The following is a 16,343-nucleotide window of genomic DNA, read 5'->3' as shown; positions in this document are numbered from 1 at the left end:
CTCCTGACCTCATGTGATCCACCATGCCTAGCTGATCTGCTGCTTCTTAATGGGGCCTGGGGAGGGAATAAGGGAAGGAAGGGACTGATGCAAAAGTATCTTTCTGTACTTCATTTTCCACGTATCTCTTGGTGGAAGAGGTAGAGACATTTCTTCTCCTCGCCTTCCCTTTCTCTTCCAAGTTTCCCCAAGGTGTAATATAGAGTGGGTGACACTACAGTCAGATGGGCCCAAATCCCAGCTTTACCATGGGCAGGTTCTTTAACTCTCTATGCCCCAGTTTTCTCATCTGTAAAGAGGGAATGGAGAAAGCACCTACCTCATAGAGCTATTGTGTATATCAAATGAGAATATTCATGTAAGCACTTAGCATATTGCCTGCACATTATTACATGTTGATTAAATGTTCGCTGTCATTACTGTTAACAATCACTTACCTTTAAAATCTCCTGGTGATTTTCAGAGGCATAGAGCCGGCCATCTCGCACAATGTCTTCTACCAGCTGCTCATAGTCCTCTGCAAAGTCAACCAAGGAGGGGCTCAGGGGTGGGAGCTCTTCCTGCTCTCCTGGTTCCCTCTTAAAACTTATGTACCTCCCCTTCTCACCCACCTCCTTGGCTCACCATCATAGGTAACATAGGGAATCTGGAAGCCACGGGCGCTGTTGGCTTCGCTTGTCTTGAAGTTGATCCAGAGTTTCCTGGAACGGGCAGTGAAGGCAATGGGGCGCTCATAGGTCTGGCAGGTCTCATAAGTGGTAATGGAGGATGGGGATGCTGGGAAGGCAAGCAGCAGGTCAGTAGAGCAGCAGGGCAGGCTACCCAAGACCCCTAGAACGTGGGCCGTAGAGCTTATGGTGGGGGGTATGGGGAAAGAGAGAACCATTCTGACAAAGGCTACCCCTTCACATACACACATCCCACCCCGCACCCTCTCCCATTGCCCATTGGGCTCATTCACAATTCCTCCTTGATACCCGGGCGCTCACATAGTGTAACACATTTGACATTTAAATGAATGGAATGGCAAAAATGCTATGATAGGAGTGATGCACGTAACACCATTGGAGTTCTGGCCCCACTGCTAGCTTTCTTAACTCTGTTCTCCACCAAACGTGTATCATTGTTGTTTTCCTCTGTTAGCTTCTCTCTTCCTAAAAGCCTCTCACTATTTCACCCTCATAGATCCCTGACTTCACTGCCTCAGTTCTTCCTGTATCAGTCTCTCTGTCTTCCCGCCTTAACTAGATTTGGACTGCCCTTCCCTGGCCCAGCTCTGCAAGCCACCCACAGTTCTTTCTCATGACGAGGACGTCCCCACACTCATCCTCTGATGGCAGGAAGATCTCAGGTACCACGATAAGGATCTTGCGCTTGGGTGGGGGGTTGATGTTCCAGATGCACTCCACGCCGGCTGGGTAGTTGCCCGGGTAGTTGGGGGACTCGATATAGCCAGTGAACTCACCCAGTTCCCCACCACACTGACGATCTGCAGTCAAGCCCCAGTAGATAGAACAAGAAAAGGAAGGGAAGTCAGTGGGGAAATGAGTTGGGGGAATCGAAGAGTTCTGAAGTAGAGGTCAGACATTTATGGGAAGCCTCCATCCTAGTTCATCATTATTTTCCAAGCTCTGGGTCCATCTTCCTTCCTTCCCTTTTAGTACCTTCTCTTCTGACTTCACCTATCTCTGCTTCCTCATTACCTGTCTCCAGGGAGAGGGTGCTACAGGGTCCAGCCTAGCAACTGGCCTTGAGATTGAGTACGTTGGGGAGAAGTGGAAAGTGGGGCTTTCCTCCCCCTCCCCCTCCCAGCCCTGCTCCCTGTTGGTTTCACACCCCTTCTTTACATTAATCTACTGCTCCCAGGCCTCTTTCCTCCCTTTTCCACAGCCTGGCTTGCCACATACTCTTGCATTGGGCCACACTGGTAGATCCATCAAAGTCTGTGCTTGTGTTTCCTGGACAGCGGGTGCAGAAGTTCTGACGAAAGTCAGGCTGATAGGAGCCCATGGCACAGCGAATACAGCGATGGATGCTGGTGTCGTAGTAGTGCCCTGGGGAGCACTGGACTGCAGGCAAGGGAGAAAGGCAGGAATCAAGATGGTGGGCAGCTGAGAGTTACGGGGCATGGGATGGACAGGATACATTCATCTTGGAGAATCAGGAGGTCAGATACATCAAAGTTCTTTCTAGGGTCTCAACCTTTCCCAGTCATGCCAGAATTTAAGCCCATGGAAAAACAAAGTTTACAGAGTGGTTGGCTACAGTGCCAATCCTTTTCTTTCAGATGCTGAGCACAGTTCCAAACCTATATAGAAATTCATCTGGGATATGGAGAATATGCCACCAGTTAAAGTGGAGGGGTAAGTGGGACTGTTAATGATTTCTCAGTTCCCAAGCTTGGGACCGGTGGAGAGGCAGGGTGGGTCCTTGAAGCAGCATGGTATTGTTGGTCAAGTAGTTGGGCCTGTTGCTGTTTTGGAGAAAATGGTGGGTCAACACACTCAGGTCCACTCTGGGAACTTGGAGTTTTTTGGGAGTAGTTGGGGTTGGGGAATCCCCCAGGGAGGTGAATAGCTTACTTACCTTTTGTGTCACAGTCTTGGAAGGAAATGGCCCCTTCCTGCTTGGTGGTAAGGCCCCCACCACAAGGGAAGCATAGGGTCCGTCCTGTTTCAGGTTGGTAGGTACCACGTGGGCATGGCTGGCAGGGCTTGAAACCATCTACAGAGTGTTGGCCAGGTGGGCACTGACCTGCAATGAATCAAGGACCCAACTCTGATGGGGATGGTCCTGAGTCATCCCCATGGGGGTCACCCAATCTCAGGGGACAAAGGCATACAAACAGGATGTTGACTATAAGAGAGTGGCCTGGAGCCTGGGCCTGCCCTTTGGGAAATCCCATGCCCATGGGCGTCCCAGTGCCCACCCTACCCCACTCTGTATTGTTTGTTCCCCTGGCACCTGCACACGTGGTGACGCTGGTGGCTCCAAGAGGCCCGTGGGCATCACTCCCAGGGCAAAGGTCGCAGGAGAGCTGCCCTTCTCTCTCCTGGAAGGTGCCCGCTGGGCATGGCACACACTGCTCCATCTGGCCGTGGTAATACGTTCCCTGCGGGCAGCTGACTGAGGGAGAGTCGGCCGTGCTAGCCACCCACCCCCCCCCATTTCCCACCACCCAGGCCTGGGACTCCCCACTCCCCCCATAGCCCCAGATTTAGGGAGAATCTCTTTGTCAGCAAACAAACACAATCCTACTTGTGGGGATAGGAGGGTCAAAGCTGTGTGCAGGAGGATTGCTAGCCCCACATGGCATCCTTCTAGATTTCAGCCTGGGACCAGGGAAGATAGGACAGCAGGCAGTAGCATCCTGGCTGCCTCATAATTTGAGAAACACAATTGAGACCACAAAGGGTCCTGCTCTGAGCCAGGCCCAAACTGGGTCTTTTCCACATCTCTGCTCCCCAGTAAGCTCCCTTACCACACTTAGCCCCAGCACGGTGCTGCCCAGGCCTACAGGACTCCATCGGCTCTGCTCGCTCCCCGGCTACTGGGCCCGGCTTGTGGGCCAGCTCATAATCAAGGCCTGCCAAGCGCAGCAGGAAGCGGTCCTGGTTGATTGACTTTCTGATCATCTTCAGGGATCCTTTCAGCCGCCGTTCCATTCGCTGTCGGAGACAGGGCAGCCCACAGCTGGCTGGTGGTGGATGGCCATGTGTGTCAGGGAGGAGGAGAAAGAGTTGCTGTGAGCAGGAGGGCAGGGGAACAAAGCTGGGAGCTAGGAGGGGTATGGTAAAAGGGACTAGCTTAGGCTTGGCACTAGATAAGGTCTGCCCCTAGTACAGGCTCCATCCCTTCCTTTTGCTACTGAGACCTGTGGTTTCCCCACCTCTGCCCTCCCCTTCCAGTCTTCTTCCCAACAGAGCTCCCAGTCCCACCTGTGGTTTCTTCGGCTCTGACCTCTGCTTCCAGTTCCAGGGTGAGCCGTGTGACCTCCTTGCCTGGAGGGGTCCGGGCCCGTCGGCCCTTGCCCTTCCGAGAAGAGTCACACTTAAGGTGGATGAAGGTGACCTGGCATTCAGAGCAAGGGGCACCACCTGGGAGAGAGAGCTTGTCAACCCCAGGAAAGTTTAATCCCCTGGAAAGTTCTCACTCCCAGTCTCACTTCTTCACCCCAACCCAGACAGACCTCCCCAGATCTCTGACTAACTATCTCTTAATCTAGGGTCCTAATTAGTTGGTGGAGGGGAATATTTTGGAACTTCCTTGGATCCTGTTGCCTATAGCTGCTTTTTCCTCTGCTCTGCCTAGAGTTCAGGGTGCTGGTGGGTTTTTGAAAGAGATCTCACTAAGAGGAGCTGAGGGGTAAGGAGGGTTTAGTGGCCAGATAGCAAATTGGAATGGGGTCCCCAGTCCAGACCTGGCCCTGTGATTCTGCCAGCCTCCTCTGTTTTGCCTTTGTTTCGCAGGTGCAAACGACATTTGGCATCTTTGATCTTGAAGGAGACCCGTTGTTTAATGGGCATCACTGTAGCCTCTAGAGGGATGGCAGAAACTCAGCACAGTATGGGATGCCCATGGAGTTCAGGGGTGCTGTGGGGGATGTTGAGGAAGCTGGGCAATAAGCCAGGGGCTTGGCTGGGGAAGTGAGATTTTGAAAGCCAAGGAGATCAGATATTAGAGCAGAGGCAGTGAGAGAGCAGGGGTGGAGAATTACGACAGGGCAAAAAAGAGGATCCAGGAGAAAGGAAGGCTAGGGGATTGACGAAGAAGAAAAATAAGGGATTAATGCAAAAGAGTAGGGTGTGAACAAGGCTTCTGGGCTGGTGCTCACCATGGCAGTGGTTGGAGTTTGTGCTGTTCCCGTTGTGGCCAGCTCGGGCTGGAGCAGCCTTGGGGCTGGGGATGCCACAGCTCACCGTGAAGCCATTCTCAGATTCTGAGAGAAGGAGCCTATCACAGTTCTGGTCTGCCTTTCCAACCCCCACTGGCTGGAGGAATCCAAAGGGAGTGAAGGAGCTGCCTGAATGGCCAGCCCTTCCTCTTTTCTCCTCCACAGCTCTCCAGCACCCTCCTCCCATGTACCTGGCAAAAACCGGGCCCTGGAGGGACAGGTCAGGGCACAGGTGTCCTTCTTGCCAGACCGGTTGCAGCTGAGCATGGCTTTTGAGGTTCCAGGACTGCCTTGACATTTCACTGGCTCTAGGAAGGGGAGAGAGGCCTGAGGAAATGGGTACATTCCTTTCCCACCCTCTCCCTCAGTTGGGTAATTTGGAGGAAAATAATCAGCTACTTGCATAATAATTGTTGTACCCATGGAGACTGGTTGATGGGATTATTCACTACGAATTTCATGTCTTTAACTCAAAATGGCTACATTCTCCACCCTTTCCCACCTCACACCTTTCCTCAACACGATACTCTATGATGCAGTGTCATCTTTGGCCAGCAGAGGGCACTGCCCACCTGTGCAATCTTTGCCGTTCCAATGCAGCCGGCCCTGGCCTGCTGGGCAGGTACACTGGTAGCTTCCAGGAGTGTTGATGCAGCCAAAGCGGCAACCTCCCCGGTTGATGCTGCATTCATCCACATCTGGGAGAAGGAGTAGGGAAACAGAAGAACAACGATGGAGTTGGAGGAGGAGTCAGAGAGTGGGCAGTGAGGGCCTTTGGTTAGAGTTCCAGGTACTCTGAGTTATGCAAGATGAGTAAGTTCAAGAGATCTACTGTACAACAATATGCCTATAGGTAACAGTACTGTAGTACACACTTAAAAATTTAAGAAGGTAGATCTCATGTTAAATATTCTTACAATTTAAAAAAGTTAAAAAAGCATTCTAGGCACTGTAAGATGACTCTTGGCTCAAACATCCTCTCCTTATCACTGTTTCCAAAGGAATGATTGAGAAAGGGCCAAGCTGACAAGCTTTTCTTTTTCTTTTTTTTTTTTTTTTTTGAGACAGAGTCTTGCTCTGTCTCCAGGCTGGAGTGCAGTGGTTCGATCTCAGCTCACTGCAACCTCTGCCTCCCAGGTTCAAGCGATTCTCCTGCCTCACCCTCCCGAGTAGCTGGGACTACAGGCATGCACCACCATGCCCAGCTAATTTTTACACTTTTAGTAGAGATGGGGTTTCATCATGTTGGCCAGGATGGTCTTGATCTCTTGAGCTTGTGATCCACCCGCCTCAGCCTCCCAAAGTGCAGGGATTACAGGTGTAAGCCACCACGCCTGGCCAAGCCAACAAACTTTTTAAAGCCTTTACTCCTCCACACCAGTGAGACCATCATTTGGGAGATGAGAGTGGGAGTTCAGGGAGTTATAGCAATGGGAGATAGGAATTTTGGAGGCAGGATGCTGTTTCCTCAGTCTCCCAGTTGTTCTTCAGACCCTGTCTTAATTCCTCCTATTTTATCACAGTGGATGCAGACATGGTACATGCACCCAGGGATGGCCCATAGCTACAAGCCAACACAGGGACCTATTCAATTGGAGGGTGAAGAGGTGAGGGGGCCAGGGTGGCTGGGGGTGCAGGCTTACTAGCTTACCCCCACAGTGGGTGACACCATACAACAGGTAGCCACGATGGCAGAGACACTGGAAGCTTCCTGGTGTGTTGACACATACGTGGTCACAGGTTCGATCGAAGGAACACTCGTCTATATCTGGAAGAGCAGAGATTCAAGCCACTGAATGGAGCACTTGACCCTTGCTTAGGTGAAGGACCCAAAGCCTTGGTTTTCCCCCTTGAACTGAAGAGTCCTATTCATGTCCTAGCTTTGGGACCAGTGATTTAACCATGCCAATTCATCTTCTATGCTCCCTTTACTTGGAGTCCTTAGAATTAGGAAGGGCCACCATGTGTGGTTAGGTATATCCTACTCTGCCAAGGATATTGTCCTGTTCTGCCAAGGATGTGAATTGGGGTGAAATCCATCCCTCCTTGCCAAGCTGAGTGCTTTGATATGGAGCTGGTCTGCTGAGGGGAAAGGGTAGCATTTGCTAATTCACAGGATGACACTGCCTGTAGAGACTGCATGGTGTCTATTCTAAGACTTTAGTCCTCTGGCCTCTTTGAAGCTCTCCCACAATAAGAACCACTCCTAAGGCTTTCACTTTTGCTGGAGTTTGCTCACCCTGGCAATTCCTCTCATTGATGAGAAGCTTATAGCCTTTCTTGCAACTGCATTCGAAGCTGCCCACTGTGTTGCGGCAAATGTGGTCACAGCCCCCGTTGTTTAAGCGGCACTCATCTATATCTGAAGAAGGAAAAAATAGGATAAAAGATAATATCAAAGGCTGAGAACAAATAAGGAGCGAATCCCTCCCTCAGTGACAGACATGCAAAAATCAAGGAGAGTCCAAGGCCTGCCTCTTCTGACTCCTCTCTCTCCTGTCTCTCTCCCGTCTCTGTTTCTTCCCTGTTCAGGGGATCTGTGGCCATTAGTAGCACCTTCTCTTCTGGGATTTAGTGGGTTTTTTTGTTTTTTGTTTTTTGTTTTTTGAGACAGAGTTTGGCTCTTGTTGCCCACCCTGGAGTGCAATGGTGCAATCTCAGCCCACCACAACCTCTGCCTCCTGGGTTCAAGTGATTCTCCTGCCTCAACTTCCTGAGTAGCTGGGATTATAGGTGTACACTACCACGTCTAGCTAATTTTTTTGTATTTCAGGGTTTCTCCATGTTGGTCAGGCTGGCCTTCAACTCCCAACCTCAGGTGATCTGCCCACCTCAGCCTCCCAAAGTGTAGGGATTATAGGTGTGAGCCACTGCACCTGGTCCTGATTGAGTGTACTTAAAAGGGGGCAAATGGGAAACAGAATCAGGCCCTCAGGGAATTGCATGGAAGAGGGAGCAGGTGGGCATTTGACCTACAGGGCTAGCTCTTAGTCTCCAGCTAATGACCATTCCCAGAAAGGCTGGGGTAAGGTTATCTTTTTCCTGTCCCTCAGTCCTGTCATAAGGGCCCTGTCAAGAGCTCTGAGGAGGGCATCGGGGCAGCGGGCAGGGAGGGGGTCAAGGAGAGGTGGAGAGTCAAAAGGGACTCACTGAAACGGGGCAGCCCTTCAGAGAGGAGGAGGAGCTGGGAAAGAGGCCAGGCAGGGAGGACCTCCAGGAGAGCCAGTGAGGCTGGGTAGCTGATGGGGGAGGGCTAGGGGCCAGGCAGGGGCCTGGACTGGGAGAGATCTGGAGAGACTCAGGCCTGAGGCAGTTTTCAGCACTAGTAAAGGAAAGGGGGGTGGTAAATGGCTTCCTTCCCGAGGTCAAGTTCCCCAAGCTGGTGGCAGACAGGACCCAGGCTGCTCACCCCTGGTTGGGGAAGAGGGCAGAGAGGGCAGCCTTCCACTTCACTCTTGGCATACCTGTCAACAGTCCTTCCCAGCAGGAAACCTCTCAACTCTGGCAGGCTGACCTGCTGCCCCAGCCTCCCCCTTCCTTCTTGCAGCTGTTGGGCCAAAAGACACAAAGAACGAGCCCAGTCCTCCTTCTAGTCCCCACTCCTTGTGACCAGGGACATGGACCTAATGAATCACCATTTTCACTATGGCTACCCTTCCTTTTTCCTCCTCCCTTTCCCCCAGTTCTCTCTCAGACCTGGCTAAAAGGAGGGGAAACAGAATGGATTATGTGGGTAACTATACTGTAATATCAATTTACACAAAGTGCTTACCATTTGCTAAGCACTGTTCTAAGTACTTTTTATATAATAACTCATTTAATTCTCACAACACAGTATGAGGCAAGCACTATGGGAAAACTGAGGCATGGAGACATTAAGTGACTTGCCCAGGATCACAGAGCTAGTAGGAGATAGGGCTGGGATCTGAACCCAAGTAGCTAGGCTCCAGCTTCAGTCCTCCTAACTGGTATCCTACTTTTCCTTTGACCAGTACAGCCTTTTGAGGTGGGGAGATCATTTCCCCAGAGCCCACTGGAAAGGTCTGAGGGATGTTATGGAACAAAGGTTATGAAGGTTATGGAACACACCTATGACCTTGTCCACACACAAAGTCGGCTCAAATATCCTTCCAGACCCAGAAGCAAATGTGAATCACATGTCCATTAATTAAGAGAGTTAGGGACCCGTGGGGGATAGGAATGAGAGTAGGGAAACAAGGTGGAGTAAGAGAAGGGGCACTAAGGAACTGGCTGGACTTCTCTGCCCCTTGAACTTAGATGGAGCAGGTAGATAGGAGACAACACTTAAGCTATGTCCTGGGTTCTTTATAAGAAGGAAGTTGAAAAGGTGTTATCCCATAATAGGCACCCTATCTCTGGTCCCAACCTCAGCCTCTTACCAAAGGTCACTCTGCTTCTGTCCTTTCAAAGTCCTTACCTTTGCAGGTCTTCCTGTCTGGCTGCAGCATGAAACCCACAGGGCAGGTGCAGTGGACACCAGTCGCTGCATCATGGCACTTACTGTCACAGCCCCCGTTGTTGACAGCACAAGTCTCTGTTTAGGACAGAGATGGGGGATAGTAACCAGGTTAGAAACCTGGAGGAGTCCCAGACTCTGAGGGTAATGGAGATCACGGAGGCCTGAGGGAAGGCCTCAGCTGCCTCCCTGTGCTTTAGGAGGAGCATTAAGCCGAGGGAGGCTCCCAGCCCCCTTCCTCCCATCACTCCCAACCCCCATCCCCTTACAAGTACAGCCAAGCAGTCCACTTCCCTGCCCCCTACTTGATTGAAACAAGGTGGACAGCAGTGAGGCAGGTACAAGCCAGAGCTGTCAGGCAGGAATGTGCTGAGGGGGTGGAGGAGGTGGTGGGGTGTAGGGAGGGACAGGAGCTAAGTGAGGGTGGTTCTGGCCGCCAGGGAACTGAAGGGACAGATAGGAGTTTCTTCGTTTTCTGTCTCTATGGTGGCTGTGTAGGGATTGTGGTGGGACAATCTTACTGTAGGTGGATTGGAAAGAATGAGCCTGGCCATTCCTAAGACAACTGAAGAATACCCATCAATTTATCTTCCCCTTCCCCCCTGCCTGACTATCTTAAGAAAGATCCCACTTCCAGGACACAGACTGCTCATCCTCAGAGGAGACAACACATACTGGGTTAATCTACCTTCAGCTCCTCCCAAACCCTCCTTTTAGTTCTAGATGGAGATAAGCTGGCTATTTTGTTGTTTTACTTTGCTAATGGGGAGATGTTGTATAGGAGAGGAAGGGGCAAAAGAGAAAAATCCAGAGAAGGAAAAGTGTAAAAAGGTTACAGTGAAAGAATTAACCTCAGAGCTTGATAAGACCTAAATCCTTATTTTGGCTAAGTCTCTTATGCTGCTCCCTTTTAACTGGTAAGTTTTCCCTTTCACTGAAAGGTCAGAGTAGGAGGAGTATGTGGCTTGGTCGCTCTCCCTATTTTCTGAATTCAGAGCAGGAGAAAAAACAGGTTTAAATAGTAGCTTGGGAAAGTCAGATGTGTCCAAGGAAAAGCCATTAGTTTAAACAGTGAAAGGCCCTGATACAGAGACCGTGGAGATGGTGTGGACTGTCCTCTTGGGGTGACTAGAATTTTCCCATTAGAGAGAGAGAATCCCAACGCCTCCACTAGGAAAGATAGAAGAGTGGTTCTCAGAATCAAGGGAATTGAATAAGACAAGTACTAGAAGTACTGCCATCTTCTTGAGTTTCTGACTCTTCACACTCAGGCCCAACTCTTGTCACCAGTGAGAACAAGAAGGCCAGGGCTCCAAAAGAAGCCTAACTCTATCTGGGTTCCTGGCCAGGCCCTGGTCCATCAAATGCCCATGTGTGGAGCAGCCCAACCTGGAGTGGGATATTCTTTGTACCATTTCCACTTCAGTCTCTCCTGAGGCTCCCAAGACTATGGGAGGAACCTAGTAGGGAACCTTGAGTTCAGGTTCCAAACTTAGCCCCTTAAGAGTGCTCTTAGCAGAAGAGGTCCAGTAAGCCCAGGAGCAGGGGGAGGGGCACAGAGATCCTGTGCCAAGGCCAGCTGGCTTCTGAATGATGTAGGATATAGGGAATAGCAGAGCTGGCACAATGTCCATCCTAGGCTGACAAGCTGGGCATAGCTGCCCACCTCTGCAGGACAGCATTCTCGAGAGTAGGGTGGAGCAGCAGGACCGTGTATATAATCTCACCCCTTTGCTTTTAAGGTCACAATATTAAAACCACAAGTAAGGCCGGGCGCGGTGGCTCAAGCCTGTAATCCCAGCACTTTGGGAGGCCGAGGCGGGTGGATCACGAGGTCAAGAGATCGAGACCATCCTGGTCAACATGGTGAAACCCCGTCTCTACTAAAAATACAAAAAAGTAGCTGGGCATGGTGGCACATGCCTGTAATCCAAGCTACTCAGGAGGCTGAGGCAGGAGAATTGCCTGAACCCAGGAGGCAGAGGTTGCGGTGAGCTGAGATCGCGCCAATGCACTCCAGCCTGGGTAACAAGAGCGAAACTCCATCTCAAAAAAAAAACAAAAAAAAAAACCCCACAAGTTACCCTGTGCTTTTGCTGTGCCAGGCACTTCCCAGATAGATGCTCCACATGTACTCAATCATTACAACCCTAAGGTCAATGAGGATTTTTTCTGAGGATCAGAGAGGAAAGTAGCTGGCCTAAGGTCATACAGTTAGAAAGTGGCAGAGCCAGGATTCAAACTCAGGTCTGCCTGAACACACATGCCATGCTCTTAACCATTATGGTGGGAGAGAATGGTAAGCGATGCGGGGACTGTGAACTAATGTGGGTAAGAACCCAAGAAAGAAGCCCCAAGGAGGGGATGGCATCTAACCCTATCACACCCCTATCTCAGGTGGCACAGTGGGGAAGATGGGGGTGGCTGGGTAGAGAGGGGGTGGGGTGTTAAAATGTGGGTGTGGGAGGAGACAGCAGAAGAGGAAGGGCAGAAGGAGAGTGACAGGAACAAAGATAAGACCAGCATGAAAGCTCCTAGGCCAGCTCTTAGGGATTTAGGTTTCTTGTCACCCGATGGGCCCAGTGCCCAGGCTGCCAGCGTAGTTCTGCTGGCAGGTTGGGGCCCAGTCAGGCTGGGCCCAGTGGGCATGCAGTTAGTGGGAGCTCCAGCAGGTTAGCACTTCCCCTAGCAAGCCAGTGAGAGCAAGCGGAGAGAGCAGACATATTTACCATTAGAAACGGCCTGAGTGGGGATGTGCTGCTCTAGCCGCCTTTCCCCTGTTTGACATTGTAAAAAAGCTGTTTAGATTTGGGCAGGAGCCACTGTGGCCCTCTGGGCCCCAGACCCCTTCCCACCCTCTCCTCCCCGCTGCCAGCCCAAACCACTAGCCCCAGATGATGAACCCTGGGACCCTTATGACAGCTTCACTCCTCATCCTTATCCTGTCCGGTGGTATCCTCAAAGATGCCAAGCTCCCCTCAAGTGACTGAAAAACTGTAATGGTTTTAGAAAGGGGCAACCAACCATGGGCCCAATACCATAGAGTATGCCCAGACCTAAGCTGGGAATGCACCCTTAAGTCTGACTAACCACAGAATCCCAAATCCCAAAGGGTGCCGCCCTTTCTGCTAAACTATACTGCCCTCTCCATCTTCCCACTGAATCTGAATGTTCTGAAAGTCCCAAACAATGGTTTTTCCTCTTACCAGGGATGGCCAGAAAAATTAGATATACAGTAAGGTAAAATAAGTTCTGTTGGAGAAGAGGAAGAGGAACTAGGAAAGAAGATAACTGTAAACCCCAGAATAGCTTCATTTGCTCTTTTCTGCCTCATTTGGCCGTGGCGCAGTGGTGGAATAGGTCTTGACTTAGAGAAGAGCTGAAGCTGAATAGGGATGTTTTCAGAAGCAACCATGTCTGGCACTCTGAACAGAAAGAAATCACAGAGGGATTAGACCCTCACATCCCTGGTCCCTGATTCATGCATCTTTTCTTTGGGGACAACAAACAATTTCTTTTGAGAGAAATTTTGGGGATGTGTGAATGTGTGCAGGAGGTGGTGGGAGGTTTGAAAAGCAAAAGAATTAGACCTATGAGTAAAAAGTGAAATGAGCTGAAACACACTAGCCTAAAGAAGGCAATGAGAAGACTTAAAAATGTTCTGGGGTCTTTGGAGAGTTAATTCAGAGGGAAATGTGGCAGGAGAGATTTTAATTATATAGGGACTTCAGAACTGTATTTGCAAGTCTGTGGAGCAAGTGCCTAAGGGAGCCCTGTAAGAGCGTGATCTGCTCTCCAGTTCTTGTTCCTGCAGTGAAGGGGAGAGGTCTCTGGAGAGTCTAATTCTTCAGTTAATGTCATGTCTCTGATATATATGGCTTCATACACAATGACTGGATTCATACCTCTCCATCCTCAGCATGCTGCAGCCCACCAGATGGACAGTCATTGATAAACACCTATGCCTACACAGCAAGCTTGTGCCCTGCTTGGCTAAAGACACAGCCTCTCTCCTTGCCAAATCTCTTCATTTCCCACTTCTCCAGGGGGATATGTTATCCCATCATCCTTCTCAGCACTAAAGACCTAAAGGCTGAGGGAATTATGAATTAAAGGAATTAAATTAATCTAGGGTACCTGAAAATATATGAGATGAGGCCTAGGAATTCAGGAGGAGGGATCCAGGTATTAAGAGGGCCCCAAATCAAGGTGAGAGATGGAAGGCTGGAGTTGGTGAGGAAGAAAGAGGGTTGCTGGTGGAGCTGAGAGGGAGTACCATTGGCATATGGAGGAGAGAAGGAAATGGGGACTAGGGTGAGGTGAGCAGAAAGGGGAATTGCAGGAGAGTGAGGAGAGAAAGAATGAAGAGGAAAAAGACACCTGGAGCCTGGAAACCCCATCTGTCAGTTCAGGGATGGTTGTTCCAGGAAGGAGCATTCTGTCCCACCCTCAGTTCCAGAGTGGAGACACTGGGCTTTGATAATTCCTCTCTTATCACACTAGTCAACCAAGGGCTTCTGGACAGGCCTAAGCAGATGCATTTCCCCAGCTCTCTTCCCACTTCTCAACCACAGCCTTGCTCAATAAGTAACTCTGCTTATTATTCCCAGTTTAGCAACACTTTGTTCTGGGATGAAGAGGGTGGTGAGGCTCCTGGGACAGGGTGGTAAAACCAGTAGGATGGGGAGGGGAAGAGGGCTGGGGAGCCCTTCAGTTTCTCTTAGAGTTGTCCCTCACTAGACCTGGCATTGTCTGGGGTCTTAACTCCCTCACCAGGCCCTATGTGCCCAGCAGCTGGGCACATGCATTCCTCTACTTCCCTGGTTCCCACGGACTCCCACCCCCACCCCCATCTCAGGTAGACTGAGTTCTCCCTTGGCCTCACCCACCGATGCATGTCTTCCCATCGGTATGGAGCACAAATTTGACGTGGCAGCCGCACCGGGGACCCTGCTCTGTGTCATCACACGTGTGCTGGCAGCCGCCGTTACCGTAGTTGCATGTCACTATGCACAGAGAGGACAGAGGTCTGTCAGCTTGCTCCTCACTGGATTCCACGGTTTCCCACAATGTGGGTACTGGCCCTCTTGCCTAGTTGCCTCCCCCATACTCCCTTTTCCTCCTAGCCCTGTCCTCTTGCTCCTGAAGCCCTATACCCCTCCTCTTTGTTTTCATCCCCAACCCCACTCCCCCAGCTGCCATCCCAATTATCTCACATTTACAGTCTCGTTGGTTCTTGGTAAGCTCAAAGCCAGGACGGCATTCACAGGCAACACCCCCCTTGGGTGTCTCCCGGCAAATGTGGGCACAGCCATGGTTCTTGTTCATGCAGTTCATGCCTTCTAAAAGAGAAGAAAAGGGGGGTGAATGCTCTGTACCCCTGGATGTCTAGTGGAGGGGACGAGACGGGGCAACTGGGGACCTAGGGAGGATAATTGGTATAGATGTTTCCTATGCAATTTTGTTCAACAAACATTTATTAAACTCTCACTACATGCAGGCTAGTATGTTAGGTGCTGGGGATGTAATGATGAATTAGACATTTAGTCCCTGCCCTCAGGGATGTCACAGTCTAGTGGGAGTGAGGGCATGAGTCATAGAAATAGACAATATATACCCCATTATTCCTGCCTGACCCTGCTAGGCCAATCCAAGGAAGAAGGCACTGATGAGGCCCTCTCAGATAGGCAGCAGCTCAGAGAAGCTCAGCCACCTACAAGTAGGAACAACATTCACCTCAGGTCTGTACACGGAAGATACTCCATAATAGTCCTAATCCCATATTGATCCCAATCTCAAGGTAATTTCCCCAGATTTTGCCCTAACAGGGTGGCTGTTCCTGGATCCCTTAGGGTGTTACTGAGTTGAAGGACAAGAGAAGGAGCTAGCTGAGTTGAGAACAGAGGGTGAGACTTAAGGGCTGTTGAGGGACAGCTGGGAAGAAAAGCCTGGGGAGGGCAGGGAGGGGGCCATCCCAGCTCATGGGCTGACCTTCTGGACGCTGGATACAGGTATGCTGGTTGTCGCTGAGGAAGAAGCCTTCCCGGCAGTGGCACTCATAGCTGCCCATCATGTTGACACAGCTCTGCTGACAGCCACCGTTGCCCTCGGCACACTCGTCCACATCTGTGCAGGATAGGTAGTCAGTGGGGCCGTAGGTGCAGGCGGGCTCCAGGTTGTATCCCAGTACTTCAGCACCAAAGGCAGTTTTAAGAACTACTACCCCATAAGCCCAGCCTTAAGCCAGGAAGTCCTCACACCCTTGTCAGCTAATATTCCACTAAGTGAGAAGAGGCTGCCCTGAGGGCAGAGCTGGGAAGCTAAGCAAGTGGGGGACAAGGAGACCTTTGAATCTCAAATGTCACCTAGGTGAAACCATGCCTCTCTTTTCCTCACCTGTGGAAACTGGGTATGAGGACATAGGACATCAGGAAAGAAGCCAGAGCAAGAGGAACAGTGATGATGGTAAGGATGGAGATTGGTCACATTGGTTGGAGAGAGGTAACTGGGGGTGGCAGCTGGTTGCGATGGGCAGCCAGGGAATCTAGGAACCTGGGAAGTGGCTCTGGGTACAGAGAGAGCTATGGCCATGGTGCTGAGGCTGGAGGGGTAGGGTGAGGAAAGGCAGCTGAGCCTCAACTTCTTGTGGGGTAGAGACCATTTCTGCCGACAGGCCACGGCCCCGTCCTTCCTCCCCTGCCCCGATGCCTGGGCTTGCTGCCATATCCCTAGCCTTTCTCCTATTTTGGTTTAACAAAACAAAAGTGGCAGCTTGGCAGGGAGGGATCTGGGGAGAGCTGCTAGGCCACACCCTAGATGGTGGAGGTGGAAGGTATAGGGAGAAGAAGAGGCTCTCACCCCCAAATCACCACCCACCAGGTTCAGTAGCTTGGGGTCCTCAATTCAACATCTTGACTCTCACCCTGGGGCCCTCAATTCAACATCTTGACTCCATCTCTACATTAGTTACTG

At 50.9% G+C, this 16,343-nt stretch overlaps 2 protein-coding genes across 20 annotated transcripts in view; one reads left to right on the top strand and one right to left on the bottom strand.

Annotated features, from left to right (window-relative positions):
• Positions 1-16,343, top strand: part of TCP11 (t-complex 11) — a 144,487-nt gene that overhangs the window by 12,555 nt on the left and 115,589 nt on the right. For 13 of the 16 annotated variants that reach the window (XM_074397940.1, XM_074397935.1, XM_074397947.1 and 10 more), the window contains exon 1: positions 2,035-2,363. The exons of 2 other annotated variants lie outside the window; for them this stretch is intronic. The gene's annotated coding sequence lies outside the window, so the exon portion shown is untranslated. Of the gene's footprint in view, positions 1-2,034; positions 2,364-16,343 lie in introns of those variants that run through there. One more of the 16 variants, XM_074397945.1, reaches the window with a different exon arrangement.
• Positions 1-16,343, bottom strand: part of SCUBE3 (signal peptide, CUB domain and EGF like domain containing 3) — a 39,369-nt gene that overhangs the window by 5,992 nt on the left and 17,034 nt on the right. For 2 of the 4 annotated variants that reach the window (XM_074397930.1, XM_003923177.4), the window contains exons 4-22: positions 15,363-15,497; positions 14,588-14,713; positions 14,261-14,377; positions 12,101-12,148; positions 9,333-9,449; positions 7,134-7,256; positions 6,546-6,662; positions 5,467-5,592; positions 5,086-5,202; positions 4,835-4,939; positions 4,421-4,537; positions 3,939-4,097; positions 3,482-3,697; positions 2,965-3,126; positions 2,587-2,754; positions 1,908-2,069; positions 1,292-1,489; positions 625-777; positions 438-517 (exon numbers count right to left, since the gene is read on the bottom strand). In XM_074397930.1, coding sequence (XP_074254031.1) covers positions 438-517; positions 625-777; positions 1,292-1,489; positions 1,908-2,069; positions 2,587-2,754; positions 2,965-3,126; positions 3,482-3,697; positions 3,939-4,097; positions 4,421-4,537; positions 4,835-4,939; positions 5,086-5,202; positions 5,467-5,592; positions 6,546-6,662; positions 7,134-7,256; positions 9,333-9,449; positions 12,101-12,148; positions 14,261-14,377; positions 14,588-14,713; positions 15,363-15,497 — 2,546 coding nt within the window. The remainder of the gene's footprint in view (positions 1-437; positions 518-624; positions 778-1,291; positions 1,490-1,907; positions 2,070-2,586; positions 2,755-2,964; positions 3,127-3,481; positions 3,698-3,938; positions 4,098-4,420; positions 4,538-4,834; positions 4,940-5,085; positions 5,203-5,466; positions 5,593-6,545; positions 6,663-7,133; positions 7,257-9,332; positions 9,450-12,100; positions 12,149-14,260; positions 14,378-14,587; positions 14,714-15,362; positions 15,498-16,343) is intronic. The other 2 variants (XM_003923176.4, XM_010334054.3) reach the window with 2 other exon arrangements.

Source organism: Saimiri boliviensis, chromosome 4 (assembly GCF_048565385.1).
Source record: "Saimiri boliviensis isolate mSaiBol1 chromosome 4, mSaiBol1.pri, whole genome shotgun sequence".
NCBI classification, from domain to species: domain Eukaryota; kingdom Metazoa; phylum Chordata; class Mammalia; order Primates; family Cebidae; genus Saimiri; species Saimiri boliviensis.
The sequence above is the reverse complement of the archived record's forward strand: the minus strand, read 5'-3'. Positions and strand labels throughout refer to the sequence as shown.